Source organism: Alosa alosa, chromosome 4, assembly GCF_017589495.1.
Source record: "Alosa alosa isolate M-15738 ecotype Scorff River chromosome 4, AALO_Geno_1.1, whole genome shotgun sequence".
Lineage (NCBI taxonomy): Eukaryota > Metazoa > Chordata > Actinopteri > Clupeiformes > Clupeidae > Alosa > Alosa alosa.
In genome coordinates, this window is record NC_063192.1 from 36,814,867 (window position 1) to 36,834,442 (window position 19,576).

At 41.1% G+C, this 19,576-nt stretch overlaps 1 protein-coding gene across 1 annotated transcript; it reads right to left on the bottom strand.

Annotated features, from left to right (window-relative positions):
- Positions 1-293: 293 nt before the first annotated feature.
- LOC125293768 (F-box only protein 6-like) lies at positions 294-11,210 on the bottom strand. The gene is made up of 6 exons (XM_048241878.1): positions 10,954-11,210; positions 9,746-10,019; positions 9,447-9,561; positions 9,118-9,213; positions 8,362-8,497; positions 294-833 (listed from the first exon to the last, which is right to left on the bottom strand). The coding sequence occupies exons 1-6, from the start codon at positions 11,014-11,016 to the stop codon at positions 681-683; spliced, it is 837 nt and encodes a 278-aa protein (XP_048097835.1). The 5' UTR covers positions 11,017-11,210; the 3' UTR covers positions 294-680.
- Between the last annotated feature and the right edge of the window lie 8,366 nt (positions 11,211-19,576).

A 19,576-nucleotide genomic window follows, 5' to 3' on the forward strand; every position in this document is an offset into this window, starting at 1 on the left:
GTGCTTACTTAGGCCCCCTGTATTTTAAAGAAAAACATTTATGTATTTACGATACATTATTCATTCACAAAGAAATTGGTGTCCTTAAAAGGTTGGATTTTTCCTTATTTTTTTAATTAAGGCATTAAGATCGATTTCCAAAAGATGATTTTTTTTTTTATTCCTCTTTTTAGTCAACTTTAGCATGGGTGTCTTAACTCATGCACAGCACTGTATAAACACACACATATATAATTTATGACATTTAAGACATTCAATTTAAGACATTATGACATTCATTCACAACGACAATAAAAGCTTTGACCTCAATTTAATGAAGTAAAATCCTCAGATTGTTATTGTGGATTCACAATGTGGACCTGAATTCTATGTTCAAGTTGCCCTCATAATGATCCAATGGCCATGGGATTAATCGTACTAGTCTTTAGTGAACGGACGGGTGCATATATGGATGGAGTGAGTTACAGTGAAAACATGTTTAACATATGGAAATACATATGATATTAAAAGACAAAGAGATGTAAAAGGGATCAGTTAGGAACAGCTGAATAGACAGATTCTCACGCCTGCTTTTCCATTAGGTCAATTTGGAGAATGTCAAATCAAGAAAAGGTGCGATGAGTAGGCATTTGGGGTTATTCGGAGAGCAGGACTGGACCTCGAGTAGAAGAGGCGGAAGGCTAAGCCCCATCTTCACCTGCTGGACAGATCTCCACGCTGCTGTTTGTGACTCGAATCCCATACCAGCCAGCCCAGAACTGGGTGTCCTTCCCTCCATGAATGAACTGCACGTAGCGGACACCTCTTCCATAGCTCCTGAACACATGTGTCACCTGAAAAAGCACACAACATGATTACATTTCATGTTTGATATTATTAAAGCAACACCAAAGAGTTTTTTGTACCTTAATGTAATGTTTCCAAAACCGTTTCAGTGGTTCATCAACTCGTAACAGGGTGAACGGCACTTCTGTATTTGCTTTGCGGCCCTCTATCGGCTATAACCGCACTATGTAAGTTTGCCAGATCGGGTAGCGGATCTGTAGTTCATCTGTTTTTCATTAAATCGTGCAACATACTCTCTACTGTGTCTGTGGACATTGATTTGCAAAGTCGGTGCTAGATGAACAGTGTGCGTGCGACAGAGGAAAAGTGCTTTAGTGTTGCTTTAAGCCACACATGACTGATACATAATCTTAAGACAGTTTTATTGGGACTGCAACTAACAATTATGTTTATAACTGATTACTCCTAGTAGATTATACTCTGAATTAAATCGATTCGATTGGTCAATGAAATGTCAGAGAAGGTGTGTGTCCCAAAGCTGAACAACATCTTCAAATGCCTGTTTTGTCCACATACCAAATATACTGTAGTTTACCATCGTAGCACAGTAATCTTCAAATGCCTGTTTTGTTCACATACCAAATATAGTTTACCATCATAGAGCAGTAATCTTCAAATGCCTGTTTTGTCCACATACCAAATATCGTTTACCATCATAGAGCAGTAAGATTTATTTTTAAGAAGCTGGGATCAGAGAACAGTTTAATTCCTTTTAAAAAAATACTCACTCATTAATCGATTACCAAAATACTTTGAATAATTTAATTTGTTGATAACAAGTAGATTAATTGATGCAGCCCTAATACATATACTACCATACCAATATAAATGTTATAAAATAAAATTTCCAGAAATTTGACTTTTGCACATGTACCGTATTTTCTGGACTATAAGTCATTCCGGAGTATAAGTCCCATCTGTCAAAAAAAGCGTCATGAAGAGGAAAAAAACATATATAAGTCGCACCGACTTTGTGAGAGAGAGGCTTTGCAACCCCCAACTCACATTTAAGGGATGGGCGTGTCCAGAAAACTCCAGTGGTTGAAGGGTTGGCAGACAACAAATAGCTCTCGAGTTTTAAGTGATAAAGGTGCAGGTTTATTTACAGTGCGCAGGTGCAATATATGAAATAACAAACAAACAAAAATACTTTGGAAAAGAAAAGAAAACCGGCCATCATAGGCATTACAAACTCACACATACAGCCTCGCAGCAAGCTGACGCAGTCCTCTGCCATTCCAAACTACTCCTCCCATTCCACTCTCTTTCTCCCTTAAATAGGCCTACCAATCAAAAGTGAATTGGTAGAGCTCACTGTCCAACAGGGTGTAATACATAAGGAATAACTATAGACCTTTTCCATACACATACATAACATATGACACAACACATAATTTTACCATACAAAGTACATAAATGGCCACACATATACTTTACTTACAGACAGGGACTTTACATGCAACAATCAGAACAAATAATAAACTAATTAAACACACGCCAACTCACCACCCCCGCGCCAAACAACCCACTTTCCACTGTCCCGGTGTTGCATCAAATTCTGTGACCTGTCAAATTTTGTGACTAGAGGGCGCTGTTTTATTGGAGTCTATGAATGTACTGAGCTGTACTGACACACTGATGAGGCAATTCTGTTATGTGTATAATTCTTCTAATAAACTTTGTAGGCTACATTTTTGAAACATGGATCATTGACTAGGTGTGGGTGTATTATTCTAGAGTAGAGCTAAAGCCTACCCCTCACCACTCCTGTGAACAGATGGACTTCAGCAGGACAGGTCACATATTTTGATAGGCTACTGTCAAATTATGTCACTGTAACTGCAGAAAAACATGCTGTGGAGGTCACAAACTGCCTCCTTAAGTTTGTATATCAATTTGAGGTGGCAAAAAGTATATTAACAGACAATGGCAAGGAGTTTGTCAATAATGTAAATAAAGTGTTTGCTGATGTCAATGACAATGTACAATATCAGTCCATTTCTGCAGAGTTATAGTGGGGTAACATAATTTGACAGTAGGCTTATCAACATATGTGACCTGTCCTGCTGAAGTCCACCTCTTCACTGGAGTGGTGGGGTAGGCTTTAGCTCTACTCTATAGAGATAGTATAGAGAGGAAGATACACAGGCTTTAGCTCTACTCTATAGAGATAGTATAGAGAGCGAAGATACACAGGCTTTAGCTCTACTCTATAGAGATAGTATAGAGAGCGAAGATACACAGGCAGGCATGTGGAGTAATACATCCACACCCAGACAATGTTCCATGTTTCAAAGATGTGCAAAGTGTATTAGAAGAATTACATACATAACAGAATTGCCTCATCAGTGTGTCAGTACAGCTCAGTACATTCATAGACTCCAATGAAACAGCGCCCTCTAGAGTCACAAAATTCGACAGGTCACAGAATTTGGTGCAACACCGGCAGCAGAGCAAATCCTCGGGAGGCTACTGTACCTCCAAGAATGAGAGAGAGAAAAAGAATGTGCAAACTTTCAATGAGCGTGGTTCCATGCAGCCAATAAACGGTTTTGAATCAGTTTATTGGGAATAAACCAAATATGTGTGTGTCTTGTAAACACCTTAATCTGATTGAAATAAACCAAAAAGGGACATATTCGGTTTACTACCCTTGCATATGCATGTTTTAAACGGACTATTGGGTCAATAAAACACCTTAAAGGGGTGCAACTAGAAGGACTGGATGAAACGTGTTGAAAACAGTCTCCACTGATAGATATCGCACTTGCTAACTTGGAAATGGGGTCCTATGTCCAAAATCCTGAACCGCCCCTTTTAACGGAATCTGCTCCCAGAAGGAAGAGTGTTGTAGGCCTGCGCATGCTCAGTTCCCACAGAACTAGGATCACATGAACCAATTGCCTCTCAGGCACTTTCCTAATCATGTCGACACAACACGCACACTTTTGGAAAGACGAGGAGACAAACTTATGTCTTGCAATCATGCAAATGTCATGGAATTCATCGATGGGAGAAAATGTCGTAATAGAGATGTTTTTAAAAAGATTTATAAAAAACTTAATGAGGCTGGCTATCGGCGTATGCCTGAACAAGTGAAATACAGGTGGAAGACCCTGAAGACGTTGTATTATTCAGCCAAAAGAAGGAATTCCACCAGCGGAGATTTACGTCATGACGTTGGGAGCCTATTTGTGGGCTGCGTCACTGACTTATTCGGAATAATGACAATTGCTATGTAAACAGGAATATGCTCAAAACGTGACATTCTACTTGCATGTAAACAGGTTTAAACGGAATACTTACATAAACGGAATTTGGGCAATAAACTGATTCAAACCGGTTCCCGGCATGAAAACGTGCTCTATGGCGCATACTAAGGAAGCTACCCTTATTTTAGAGACTGTTCACAGGTCTTATTTTAGAGACTGTTCACAGGTCTTTCTTAACCAGTATGGACATTTAATCTGAAAAGGCAAGTTATTAAATTCACATAGAATGTGTGACCAGACGTCCTTGTTTAACCGGGACAGTCCCGATTCTGAGTTGCGTGTCCCGAGTCCGACAAAAGCCTTTTGGGACGCTAAAATGTCGCGGTTTACACCAATCACTATTAAAGTGTGGTCTTATTATTAGGCTAGTGACAATGGCCCCACATTTTTGAGATACCCCTACCGGAGGTAGAACTAAACCCAACAATGTTTTTCCTCATCTCTAAGGTCTCCCATATATGAAATGGATTCTTGCTAAAAATATATTTACTGCTAAGATTGTTTTTTGGTTTTGGGGTGTATAACAATATCTGTTAATTTAACAATCACACAAGCTCTGAGAACTTGTATGTGTATAGTCAGGAAGTTGCTTTACCTACTAGAAAAGACTGGATGTGAATATCTTGATGTATGGAATGAATAGAGACATGTAAACATACACCTAAAATAAGCAGACATGCAAAAAATGAAAATCTATGCAGAATGTTTTCATTTACTTTAGCTGCTTTACCAGGGATTATCAAACACATATGATGGCTTGTTGGAAAGGTGGGGTTGTACTGAATCCAACAATACCAAATATGTAAATATAGTATGACAAGTTAGGGTGTTCTGTCACTCAATGTATGAGGTGTCCAAAATGAAACACTGGCAAAATACAGTCTCAAGTCCAAATCACATTATCAGTGGTGAGAAGAATGTTGACACATTCATTGTTACGGCAAGGTAAGTGCTGCTATATATTTACATTTAATAATGATACATTTCATATGAAACACAGATCCAATTGAATCAGGTTAAAATTGGAATGGAACACCTTTATTAAAATATTTACATTCATTTGAATTTTGTTTTGGTCAAGTCATTACTGAATAATGGAAAATAATATTGTTAGCTTTTGTCTGTCCAGACCAGCAGTGGACATTAGAGCCTACACTGCTTACTTCACCCCTAAGTAGCTAAACAGTTAGTTGTAGAAACTACTTTCCCTAGCTAAGAAAGTACTTAGCCCTTTGACTAATGTTGCATGTGTAATTCAACTTGATCTGCATTTCAATGAAAATTCTGATTTTTTTCCTTTTCACTAGTCTCTTGAATTATAGAGAATGTCTTACAGACATTGGATCCAAAGCTTGTGGGAAACATTTTTAAAAGGGCAAGAAAAAAGATCCCCATGTATGTCCAAAACCCTACAGTAGAAGGCCTCCAACGCATACTTACCCTTGCTCAGCAGAGAGAGAGATGGTGATGTCCATAAAACTCTGGCTCCATATACAGATGATATTTCTTCCAAAATCAAAGTTTCATATCATGTAGAGTGAACTACTGCAGTAAGACAAAAATCAGTGAGCAGCAGCAAGTTGCAAATGTTGAGAGTGAGAGCACATCTGCACCAAGAAGGCTGAGTAGGGCTGATATAACATAATTTCCAATACAGAGAGATTGTTTCATTTGTGGGAAGGCCAGCTCTAAACCAGAACCTCTGACAGCAATTTCAACTGGAACAGTCGCAAGTACCAGAGACAAGGTCTTTCGGGCAGCTTCTGAAAGGCTTGATTAAGATGTACATCTTCAAATTCTTTCATGCCCAGATCTCTTTGCATGATACCAAATACCATAAAATGCCTTGCACACTACATCTCTAAATGAAATACAGCAGAAGCCATAGAAAAGAATAAAAAAGCAGACCAATGTCTATAACAAAGCCTTTTTTAAGCTCACTGAAGACATTGATAAAACAGTATTGTCCAAAGGTAGGAAAGTGAGGACTCTCAACTCTTTGACTGATAGCTATGAGAACATACTAAAGACCATTGCTGAGCATGAAGGTGTGTCAACACAAGAAATATAGATTAAGGACACTGGTGTCTACATCCCGACTGTTCTTACTTAAGTTGCTGAACATGGAATTGTTGATGCAGCCATTGACAACTTTTACCAAAATGAAGACACCCTGGATGGGAAGTGTACAACTATGCTATGATGTCTGTTGTGTTCCGAAGAGGCGAAGTCTCAGCATTTGCAACTTGCTGCTGCTCACTGATTTTTGTCTTACTGCATTAGTTCACTCTACATGATATGAAACTTTGATTTTGGAGGAAATATCATCTGTATATGGAGCCAGAGTTTTATGGACATCACCATCTCTCTTTCTGCTGAGCAAGGGTAAGTATGCGTTGGAGGCCTTCTACTGTAGGGTTTTGGACATAGGGATCTTTTTTCTTGCCCTTTTAAAAATGTTTCCCACAAATGATACAAAGCTTTGGATCCAATGCCTGTAAGACATTCTCCATAATTATAAGAAATTGATATACACAAAAATATATAAAAATTATATACATTTCAGAATTTTCATTGAAATGCAAATCAAGTTGAATTACACATGCAACATTGGTCAGAGGGCTAAGTAGTTTCTTAGCTAGGGAAAGTAGTTTCTACAACTAACTGTTTAGCTACTTAGGGGTGAAGTAAGCAGTGTAGGCTGTACTGTCCACTGCTGGTCTGGACAGACAAAAGCTAACAATATTATTTTCCATTATTCAGTAATGACTTGACCAAAACAAAATTCAAGTGAATATAAATATTTTAATAAAGGTGTTCCATTCCAATGTTAACCTGATTCAATTGGATCTGTGTTTCATATTAATTGTTTAATACTGGGACATATGAAATGCATCATTATTAAATGTAAATATAGAGCAGCACTTACCTTGCAGTAACAATGAATGTCAACATTCTTCTCACCACCGATAATGTGATTTGGACTTGAGACTGTATTTTGCCAGTTTTCCGTTTTCTTTCATTTTGGACACCTCATACATTGAGTGACAGAACACCCTGATTCGCCATACTATATTTACATATTTGGTATTGTTGGATTCAGAACAACCCCACCTTTCCAACAAGCCATCATATGTGTTTCTATGATAATCCCTGGTAAAGCAGCTACAAAGTAAATGAAAACATTCTGCATAGATATTCATTTTTTGCACGTCCGCTTATTTTAGGTGTATGTTTACATGTCTCTATTCATTCCATACATCAAGATATTTACATCCAGTCTTTTCTAGTAGGTAAAGCAACTTCCTGACTATAAACATGCCAAGTTTCAAAGCTCTCAGAGCTTGTGTGATTGATCTGCACTAATTTATATGCCTTAACTCCAATACGGACAGGCTATATTTTAGTCCTTTTTTGGTTTTGGGGTGTATAACAATATACACATTACAGTGTATCTTTGTAAACATTGTTGCAATGCCTTGTCATATATGCCTCGTTTTAACGATTAGGACAATGCAGAACAGAAAGTCATCATTCTCAAAATAACCCATGGCTGTGAGTTTGTTTTCAAATGTTTTCATGCATGTCTGGATAACGGGTCAGGAATGTTTAGGAGACAGACTATCGTAAATCCTCAAATTATGGCTGGGGTCTTTTATTTACTTAGGCTGCGCAAAGCACAGCGCCTTTATTTGGGGCAGGCTTGTATTTGAGGCAGCGATGCCTTTATTTGGGGCAGGCTTTTATTCGAGGCAGCGAGGCCTTTATTTGGGGCAGGCTTGTATTCGAGGCAGCTAGGCCTTTATTTTATTTAGGCTTGTATTCTTTATTTCTTACGTGGTGCGTTTTATTGTGAAGCATGTGTTTCGTTTGGAGTGGCGTACCGGTAGGCCAAAAGCAGAAGATGTTTGGTTTGGTTTGGAATTTAATTTACGTTTGGACTGTTTGATTATATTGCTAAATCCCGGCCATAATTTGAGGATTTAGGTATGAAACCCCCAAACCCACCACCGGAAAAAATTTGACTTGTCGCAAGCCAAGCTCACAATCTCATTCCACAAGCCTAGAGCGCTATCTCGCAGCTGTAGACTAAATGTTTCATGTTCAATTATATATATTTTCATATATAAGTTCCACCTGACTATTAGTCGTCAGGACCAGCCAAACTATGAAAAAAAAGTGTGACTTATAGTCCGGAAAATACGGTAATAATACAAATGTCAAGAGGAAAAAACAGTCTTACCTGATTCCATTTCTGGTCATTCCATTGGTCAAAATACACCTTGTCAGGCCTGAAAGACTGGAGCACTTGTTTGTTTGCATCGAGAAGCTGAACACAGATCTCATACTCACAACCACAATCCCAACGTGGTGCATACCTGTCAGAAGCAACAGGAATATAAAGTATGGTGTGAGATCTGGCTGGCAATAGAGCTGAAGGGAATACTACAAAACAAGGTTACTGGCATACCCAGGTAATCTTGGGAGTAACCAGTGATCTCCAAAAAACACAATAGCAGCTCAGCACAGTGTTCTTTTAGAGATGATCAGTCCCTGTCAAAGTTACCTAGTTACTCTACGTACACACCGCTGCCGCGATTCAGCGACCAACGACCAGCAACCAATCGGAATAGTCGGCCTTTAAATAAAGTAGTAAGATAGAACATGATCGAACGTAGAATGCTGCTATGTCAGAGCGGCCAAAGCGTCCAAAGCTTCCCTGTACTTTTTTGACAAGCGTCCTTGACAGGGCGACCCGAGCTTCTTTGAAAGCTCAAGTCGGCGGCGGTGTGTACATACAGTTAGCCAGTTACCTTGCTTCATAATATGGCCCTTTGAAATGAACAGGCACAAATCCATGTCTTACCAATCAGATATGAAAATGTGTTACCAATCAGATATGAAAATGTGTTACCAATCAGATATGAAAATGTGTTACCAATCAGATATGTAAGCAGATATGAAAATGTCTTACCAATCAGATATGAAAATGTCTTACCAATCAGATATGAAAATGTCAGGTTGAAATTCATCCATGAAAGCAGCACTGTAGCCTTCTGCTCGTAGGTCAACTAGCTGACGCTTCACACATGAGCTGAAAAGATCAAGGGAGTTTTGTTCAGTTCCATAACACAAGGTATAAATGAGGACAAATAAACAAAGGAGTTATTTTTTCTCTGGTATGTCTTTGCTCAACAAGGTCTTGGTGACATGAAATGAAATTAACTATACAGTCCATATCATCAATTCATGATAAAATAAATCATTTATAAATAATGGTATAATCATTTATAAATCATGGTATAATCATTTATAAAGCTTGCTTACAAATAAGAGGTGACAAAGTTCTTCTTGACGGTTATATCTGGATGTTCCGCAAAGAGAGTATCTACTTTCCATTTGTCCCCTCCGTTTTCTATGAGCTCCCATCCTGAAAAGTTATCTGCAGTGACGTATAAACAGGAAGACAGTTATGAGGTCCCATCCTGAAAAGTTATCTGCAGTGACGTATAAACAGGAAGACAGATATGTGAACTAAAAAGGCATGGGTGACTTTAAATGGGTTACTATACACTAGCACTGCACTGACAGCTGAATGGGTTGAACCACCACAACGCAATCCTCACCCTCTGCCTTGGGATTTTTCAACAAATTGCGTCTCTTTTTGCACAGGAAATAGAACAATCTCCAGTCACTTGGAACTTTGTCTGAGTCCGAGGGGTGAAGGCCTTCTCGTCGACACCTCTCCTTCCACAGGCAGCCGCTGTCCACCGTCTCCCTCCACTCCTGGCACACCAGACGGCAGGTGCAGACCAACTGCTGAGCAGGAATGTTGTGGAAAATCTCCTCCAGCACCCCCAGCGGAAGAGACGGGACATCTGACCACTGAGGAGGACCCATCTGAAATGTAAACCAATAGGCTATCTGAGCAAATCTTTCATTACTTCAGTTCAAGACCATAATCATAGTATACTTTGAGGGGGACATGCCGCCCCCAATAGGTCACCCCCCAATGTTGCCTCCAGGGCTGCGGCCCTGCTACTGCTACAATATGTAGACTAGCCGGACTGTCTGCTGGGGTACCCAGAATGCCCTGTGGGTAGAATACTGCTGCTATTGTGTCTTACTAGTTGCGTATTAAGTCGTGTGACGTACTGGTCAGTGTGTGTGTGTGTGAGTTCTCTTTGGTTGTGCCTCCTATATTATACTCATGTGGGTGTGTGTGATTACCCTTACTGTGTGTTTCGTGTATGGTTGTAGAGTCGTGTTTCCCTATGACGTTGTCTGTGTCTTCCATCAAATATAACCTCTGTATTCAGCTTGGGTTCGCTGTTTGTTACAATAGACTAACTAGGCATATGGCTTTATTTACATTTTAACACAACTGTAGGTAGATAGACCTGCTTACTGCTTTACTGCCTACCACACAAAAAATAGATCCTGGTATGTCATTTTTTGGTGTAACTTTTCAGACTACTTGTCTGCTAAAGAGTAACTTGTCTGCTAAAGAGTTTACTTGTCTGCTAAAGAGTAAAAAACAATCCATAAGTAGGCCTAGTTAATATTTACCACAATCAGCCCATACACACCAGGGGGACTTCTAACTGTAAGACATGTCAGGCACAGTAAGAATAACGTGGTTGCTGTTTTGGTTTTGGTTTCCTATCTGCGTTTCTGTTCTAGCTGTAGGCCTAGGCCCGTCCTGTGTAGCCCATCTAGGCTACGATATATTTTTAGTTAGCTATGTTAAACAAGGTTTAATCTTACTAAATTACATTCAGCAATAATGGAAAGAATGAACGTTAGCCTGCGTCTTCACAGACACGTGACTTACGTTTTCCCATTTTTCAGTTTTTGGAGCATTCGATGAAGTCTTGTTCCCCATTTGTCTCTTCATTTCAGTTGAACGGTACAGTCATCTATCAGTCGCTGGATAGCTTATTTCCTATCTTCAGCTACATACATACTCGCAAGCGTTTGTCCAGACATCGGTGAAAACCTAGACCACAGGCAGACATGAGCATAGGACATCAGCTGCTCCTTGAAGTAGGCCAGCCAGACTATCTCTTCCTTATTTACCTCTCGCCTGTCACAACGTCATGACGTAATTGTTACTCTGGCCGACGTACCAAGTGCTGCCGACTAGTGTTGGGACCATAGACTGTATAAATACGTTGGGACACGCAGTAGCCTCCTCTTGCACTTCAACACCACGACAACTTTGCTGTGTGCGGTGTGTCCCCGCCCACGAATATTTCGCTCCCATACCATGTACTAGGCCAGTGCTTCTCAACCTTTTTTCAGTGATGTAGCCCTGTGAATTATTTTTTCAGCCAAGTACCCCCTAACCAGCGCAAAGCATTTTTAGTTGAGAAAAAAAAAAGACTTAAACAGAGCACTGTGCCATCACTGTGCCATCATTTGGACATTTTAATAATCCATGACCAAATTTATTGCAAATGATTCAAACTTATAGTGAAAACAGTGACCATATAACCATTTAAAACTATAAAATGAACCATGAATGAATGAATGAATGAATGAATGAATAGTTTGAGTTTTGACAGTGATTGACAGGTGATGGCGGGTGGCATGTGACAGGTTGGGTCGAACCATCCTGGTATGGGGGCTCTGGGTTTTTAGGATAATGAAATTGAATAGCCTACTGAAATAGAAAATTCATTTGATGAACTTATATTTTCCTGAAATATGTATTAAATAATTGTTTTTAAAGTATTTTTGCCTGGATTCTACTTTTTAAATAAATGTATATTTTAAAATCTGACATACCCCCTGGAGTGTCTTCACGTACCCCATTTTAGAACCACTGTACTAGGCTGTGACTGCTGTCTTATGTCCCTTGTGTTTGTCATGTTTGTGATAATAAGCAATATCTGATGGGTTAGCCTGCTCTACTAAATGGCATTTGGAAAATGGAACAGTATTTTGTTTAATCTGTATTGAGCCTTACTGGTACGGCCGGCTCCTTTACTGACCGCAGCATAAAGGGAGACAGACAACAAAGTTCCAATTTGTAATTTATTAAGATTAAGCAAAAATAGTAATACCAACCATAATGTGTCTAGGGGGAAGATGAGTGTTGGCGTGCATGTATGTATGAATGCAATGTCAGCATCAGTATGTAAGATGACTAAATGGAGAGAGAGAGAGAGAGAGAGAGAGAGAGAGGAGAGAAAGAGTAAAGTGCCAGTGCAGAGAGAAAGTCAAAATGGTGCCTGCAAGAGAAGAAAAGTGCCTAAAGGGGAGGAGAGGAGAACTCCTTATATAAGCACACCCTGATGCAGGTGTACACAATTCCTAATTGACCTAATCAGGCCCTACCTGCCCGTGCACTGACAAGGAGAGGCCTGAAGGGGCACAGGGGGTCGTGACACTTACAAAACGTGGTACACTGTATGTAATATATATGTAAAAATAATAGGACTATTATGTAGGATATATTTTCAAAATAAAGAAAGCATAAGTTCCCCTAAATTGTATGCATGCATCCTAGGAGAAGGGTTTGCTGAGTGCTTTGTACAGGCTTGTGAGACTCGGTTTAGTCTCATTAATTTGTCTCTAATTCAGTGAGAAGGCAATAGAACAGGAAGCAGGCTAATAGAACAGGAGCCAGGCTAATAGAACAGGAACTGAGCTAATAGAACAGGAGCCAGGATAATAGAACAGGAACTGAGCTAATAGATCAGGAGCTAGGCTAATAGAACAGGAACCGAGCTAATAGAACAGGCTGCAGGAGCTGCACAATGTGATGTGAAAGAGAGAAAAGAGCAAACCATGACACCTGCATCTACAATTTGGAAAAGGTGCCTTTGGGCAGCGAGGCATGGTCTTTCTGACCAGCATGGACATTTGTGTTGCTCTTTCTGACTTAATTGCAAACATAACCTGTCTGTGTGTGTGTGTGTGCATGTGTGTGTGTGGTGTGTTTTTCTTTTTGTTATGTTTCTTGACATGGCTACTGTAATCTAGCTTGTTTCAATATCCTTATGCTTCTGAAAACTGATTGGTATTGTGCTTGTTAAGCAGTGGAAAATATTGTATACGTTTAAATGCATCAATCTGGTGCAAAGAGGTTAAATGCATCAATCTGGTGCACTTTGAAAAGAAATTCAGAGGTTAGACTTGCTTATTATTATTGGATGGAAATATTTGTGCTGTAGCTTAATATGCGCACATAATAGTTCTGATGACACTGCATGAGCTCAGAAGCACAAAGCACAAAGGCATCAGCTCATAAGCACAAAGCTTGCTGAGTTTCACAGTTCAGAAATGGTCAAAAATAGTATACATTTCAGCACTCCATGAAATTATGCAGAAGTCACCTGTGTTGTTCAGCTAGTTCATCTAAGATACAGTAAGTAGTTATCTTGGTCACTGTAATGGTCATCTATACATGCTATAATCATCATCATTTTGAGGACAGTGTGTGCTACCCATGGCATTGCAAACTGGAGTTGTTGTATGCTTACGAATACTCTTTTATACCACTAGGTGGAGTCTATAGTCTAGTATAGTATAAGTATAAGTATATATACTCTTTTGCAGGGGTGTCACTAGACCTTATTCACTGGGGCACGTGCCTTAGTAAAAGTCTCCAGTACCCCAGTACAATTCTAGCGCTGCTCTCGCTGGAAATGGCATTCATGAGCGCATCTCCGTGCCTGCTTTAGTCATGACTCGAGCCTGTCACTTACCAGCCAATAAAAAAAACAAGGAAAAAAGAAAGGGGCCATAATAGCCAATCAGGAAATAGCACCTCTGTAGCTGGGTAAGATTGAACGCAACAACCAATGAAAATCGCTCACATGATTCTTCCGAATATTTCGTCCGCTGGAGCTCGTCATATCCCTTTGAGCACAGAGTAAGTCGTCCCCTGTTTTAATGTTACAACAAATTCACAACTTGTTTGACAGAAAAAAATGACAAGTTGATCGCTGTTAGAGAATGTTGCCCACATAATTAGCATCTGTTTTTCAATGCTTAGCGTCGTAGCCTAACTGCCTAACTGGTAAACTGTTTAGCAACAGTTTACCAGCTTGTTCTCTCTCCCTCACACACACACACTCACCATGTATAGGCTGCATGCACACATGCGGACAATTAATAATGATTTATACGTATACTGGAGAGAGAGTCCTGTAAAAGTAGCCTATACTGTTTGTGAAGCTGTCCTACTGTAAAACTAAATATAGCCTTCTGATAAACTATTCAGAGATGGACATCAGACAATTCTTCCTGAACAGGCAGAGGGAAAGGAACAGTGAGGAGAGATGAGGAGGACGAGGGAGGTATGATAATTGCCCACATTAAAGGTAACATTTATGCTGGTAATAGCCAGTGCTGTAATTTGATCAATGGTTAAATGGCAAACTTAAATAAGTTTGCTGCATTTGTAAATGTAGCCTATAATAATCTACACAGAATCAGACTCTTAGGCTATTAGGCTACATTTGCAAATTAGCCTATCACCAAAAGTCAGTATGAAGGCTTTAGTAGGCTATTTAAGCTACAAAGAACTGCAGTATTGCCAGGAAGGACCCTTGCCTGTGAGGGAAGTATATCTCAATTTTGACTAAAAATAAGCTTCCCTTGTGTAGGAAAGCCTATTAAATTCATGCAGTGAGTATACATTAGGCCAACTCATGCCTATGTGTTTGGATGTTGCTGCAGTGGCTGCTACAACAATTGAGGGAGAGAGTGCTGGAGGAGAAGAAGGAGGAGGAGGAGAAGAAGGTTGAAGAGAAGGAGAAGAGAGGGGAGAAAGAGGACAGGCTGGGCAGTCCAATACCAGGCAGGAGGAGGAGGAGAGAGAGGGAGAAGAGAGGGGAGAAAGAGCACAGGCTGGGCAGTCCAGTACCAGACAGGAAGAGGAGGAGAGAGACAGGCAAGAAATGGATGAGGACATGATGTGGGCTAGACGTCAAAGCCATTTATTTCATATTGCGCGCACATTTAAAAAAAAAAATTATGTGTTGGGTGCCTGTGCCCCAGCAAAGCTCTAGGTCTAGAATCGCCCCTGCTCTTTTGATCCCGTGAGGGAAATTTGGTCTCTGCATTTATCCCAATCCGTGAATTAGTGAAACACACTCAGCACACAGTGAACACTAGAGGTCTGCGCGGGACTGATTTTTCATGCTGCCTAACAGAACATCCATTACCTGGCAATAGCCAGATGAATTTCGCTCCGCCTAGCTCCACTCATCCATCTGGAACCGATCCATTGAAGTGTTGCTTCAGAAGGCTGGGCCTAATCAAAAAATGCTTGCATATGATTGAATAAGCCACTTGTCCGTCATCTATTGACGTGCTACTTCAACCACTCACATCGAAGCCAACCCGTGACGCTAATAACAGACTCACAGTCTTCTACGCTATGTCACATCTATGAAACTCCCGCCCTGCGTCCTGATTGGCTAAACCATAAAGTTGGTTGGCGAAATCACTCTCAATGGAAGAGGTCCCAGATGGATGTGAGTGAAGCTAGGCTAAGCTAAGCGGAACGACATTCATCTAGCTAGGGTCAGGTTAGAACATCCAGCCAGGCGCGCGGGAACCTATTTTTGACCAGGGGTGCTGAATAACAAAATAATGGATGTCCGACGATTTCTCTCCCCCCGCCCCTCCCTTGGACATGTTTCGGAGTTTGACTGCTAAATACGTCATTTTAGTGCGGTGTGCGGGTGATAGCGAGACATTTTAGAAAAGTCCTGGGCAGCCGCAAATTCCAATGTTCCGCGACAGCACTCCGAGTCCACTGCGCCCACCCTAACCCCACAGAAGCGCACTTGACATCATTAGCCTATTTCAGTATAGCTAAGGAAAATTACTTTTCTGATCGTCAAAATCACACCAGAGATGTTAGGCTTTAAATATAGGCTAATAATCAGGCTGCAATGATCTCGCAAATCATTTCTGAATAGCCTAAGGCAGGGGTCGGCAACCCGCGGCTCCGGAGCCGCATGCGGCTCTTTGATCCCTCTGATGCGGCTCAGCTCTTGAAAATAATGAATGAGTATTTAATTAAAATGTATTTTATTTTAGTTCTTTCATTTTCAAAATGTAATATTCTAGGTCTATCTGAGTAATTTAGCCTAGGCCTATATAACTTTCCACCTCACTTGACCGTAGCCTGCACAATATTGTTACATTCGCGGATTGTTGCCATGTCAATATCAAACAAAATCACCGATGTCCCTCCATTTCAGTCAACGAGAACACTTGTTATTGTTGATGTGTGCGCTTGCTGTAGGCTAGATAAGGAAAATGTCAAAAAGGAAACGTCAGCGACCACAGCTTGCGAGCGCAAACACAACGCTGAAATGGTAAAGTTTCCATCCGAAGACTGATTCTGAAAACGCGAAATGCTGCCCGTTATATATCGCGCACTGCAACGAGTTAGTATTGCTGTGTTAACCCTGTTCGGTTCCACTTGCTTGTGAGAAATCTTTCTCACATATGAAAAATATAAAGACAAACCTGCGCTCACGTTTAAGGGCAATTCCGCGCAAAACTGTCACATCCATAACGCCAACACATATCGTCGGGCGTTGATCGTCGCCACCTGGCGCGTCTCCATAAGCTCCTGCTCGCCGGGCTCCATGTTCACCTCCACCTGCCGTACATGCTGCCTATTGGCGCATAGGACATGCTCAACACGCTCCGCCTCGTCCAGCGCTGTCGTCAGAGAGCGGGGGAAGCTTAGGCGGATGTGCTCCCGAAGCCGTTCTGGGCGCAGGCCCCGCACAAATGCCTGTAACGCTAGCTCCTCTTGTTCAGCACCGGCAAAACTTGCATATCCTCTTCGCGCATAAAGCCTCAGGTCCGCCGCGAATGCCCCCAGGCTCTCCCCTTCCTTTCTGTAACGAAAGTAGCTAGTTTCTCCCGGCATCGCCTACGAAGATCGCTGGCCGGCCGCGGCTGCAGGGCTCCTTTGATCGCCGGCCAGTTAGCGTGTTAACCCGGCGTTAAGTCCATTAATGCCTGAAGTGCCTTTCCCTCCAGGGCAAGTGCAACTTGCACGCCTGTCTCTTCTCTCGACCAGCCATTAAAGTCGGAATGAAAGTACTGTACGTTAAATATCCAAACTTTTTCTTGTAACTGTCTTTATGTGGCTCTTCTGAGATTAAAAAAATAATACATTTGGTAAGTGGCTCCAGGCAAAAAAGGTTGCCGACCCCTGGCCTAAGGTGTGTCGTCTCCACAGCAATTATGTGTCCTAATAATTTCTATTTTAGCGACTAGGATAGTGAAATGATTTCACTAGCTATACATTTATTAATTTTGCAAAACTGTAAAACACAATTAAAGTTTCTTTCAGCTTATCCATGCTTTTTTTGAACGTGTAAATCGCATAGAATATGTAGGCCTATATCAACCGTAGGCCTACACACTTGATCGCTATCACATAGCTGAAACAACGCTACGGTTCTTAACAGTAACTGACTCACGTTCACGTTGATCTCTATAACTGTTAATTTTTAGTAGCCTATATTCGAACCTATCCATAACACTTTTTTGCTATTTGACTCATCATTTCACATACAAAAATATAAATAATGTCAGACAGCGAATTAGTAATTATTTAAATATATATATAATATTTTTAAAAAATCTATCTCCTGCCAGCAGGGTGTGCTGCAGCACCCTCAGTACCCCCCTTCCCACGCCCTTGCATCCAGCTGAACTATAGTTATGAACACTAATTTAATAATTTCCATATGTAATTTTATGCACATATTTAATTTGCAGGAGTGCAGTGAATCATCGGTTTGTCCCGCACCCGTGAACGCACCTCTCTCATCCCGCAAAGAGCTTTTTTGCGTCGGGACCCACGAGTCCCACGGGTCTACCGCGGGAGTGCAGACCTCTAGTGAGCACACAGTGAGGTGAAGCACACACTAATCCCGGCGCAGTGAGCTGCCTGCAACAACAGCGGCGCTCGGGAGCAGTGGTTAGGTGCCTTGCTCAAGGGCACTTCAGCCGTGCCTACTGGTTGGGGTTCGAACCGGCAACTCTCTGGTTACAAGTCCGATGCACTAACCAGTAGCCCACGGCTGCCGATAGTACTGCCTCCTTGTAACTGTGTGCTAGTTAACAACAACAACACATTACATTTTATATAGCGCTTTTCTCGATACTCAAAGCACGTCACATGGATGGGGGGACCTCACTAGTAACCACCACCAATGTGTAGCACCCACCTGGGTGATGCACGGCAGCCATTATGCGTCAGAACGGTCACCACACACCAGCTTGAGGTGTAGAGTGAGGGAGTGAATGAGCCAATTACAGTGGGGGATGATTAGGGGGCCAGATTGAATGAGCCAGGTTAGAGATTTAGTCAGGACACCGGGAATCCCCTACTCTTTGCGATAAGTGCCATGGGATATTTAATGACCTGGGGTTTAATGACCCCAGTGAGTCAGGACCTCGGTTTAACGTCTCATCCAAAGGACGGCATCTCCTACAGTGCAGTGTCCCCGTCACGGCACTGGGGCATTGGGATCGATCTTTTTTTGGCCAGAGGGAAGAGTGCCACTTACTGGCCACTAGGGCTGTCACTTTACGTTCGAAAATCGATTGCACAATCGATTGGACCAAACAACACAAGTTTCGAAAACTAAAATAGGGAATCGGTTTTAACCAAATATGTACACTATTAATTTTAAACGAATTAAACAAATAGAAAATAAAAAATAGATGTAACAAAATTCACAAACAAGAATATAAAAGAATTCCGAAGTGCAGTAAGCAAGCCAAAAAGAAAATTTCCACCAATTTTACGCACCGGAAACAGCTATTTCAATCAGCTGCTGTGCTGCTCGTGTTTTGCCAAAAATGTGTACTACGTACTAATCAGGCTCACACCTGCTTAGCTTCAGTAATTCAGCTAAGACAAGGTATCCATTGGTCTGGCTGCTGGCAAATTATTATTAACGTCTCATGTTAGAAGAATGTGCTGTTCCTGAGCTCTGTAATAATACACTATTTACTTGATTAGTATAAGTATAAGAGTATAAGTATATATACTCATTACAAGCTGCCACTCGGTACACCATCCTTTGTGGTCCTAGTTATTATCCAAGTAAGGAGTAATAGCCTCCTCTCTTTAAGACTACTATCCTGTTCAAATCTCCCTCTACTGCCACCAAGAGCACCCCTAGGCCACCACACTCTCTCTACTGCCACCAAGAGCACCCCTAGGCCACCACACTCTCTCTACTGCCACCAAGAGCACCCCTAGGCCACCACACTCTCTCCTCCATGCGTGACACTTGGAACTTCAACATGCACTTAGTTGTTTAAGCGCTTATGTGTTATGGTTTATATAATATTGTTTTATTTTCATCAGGCTGTTAATTAATTTGACATTATTGTTTATTATTGATATTCTCCTTAATGTAGTCCTAGCATGTCATTGTTTTTATATTATTGAT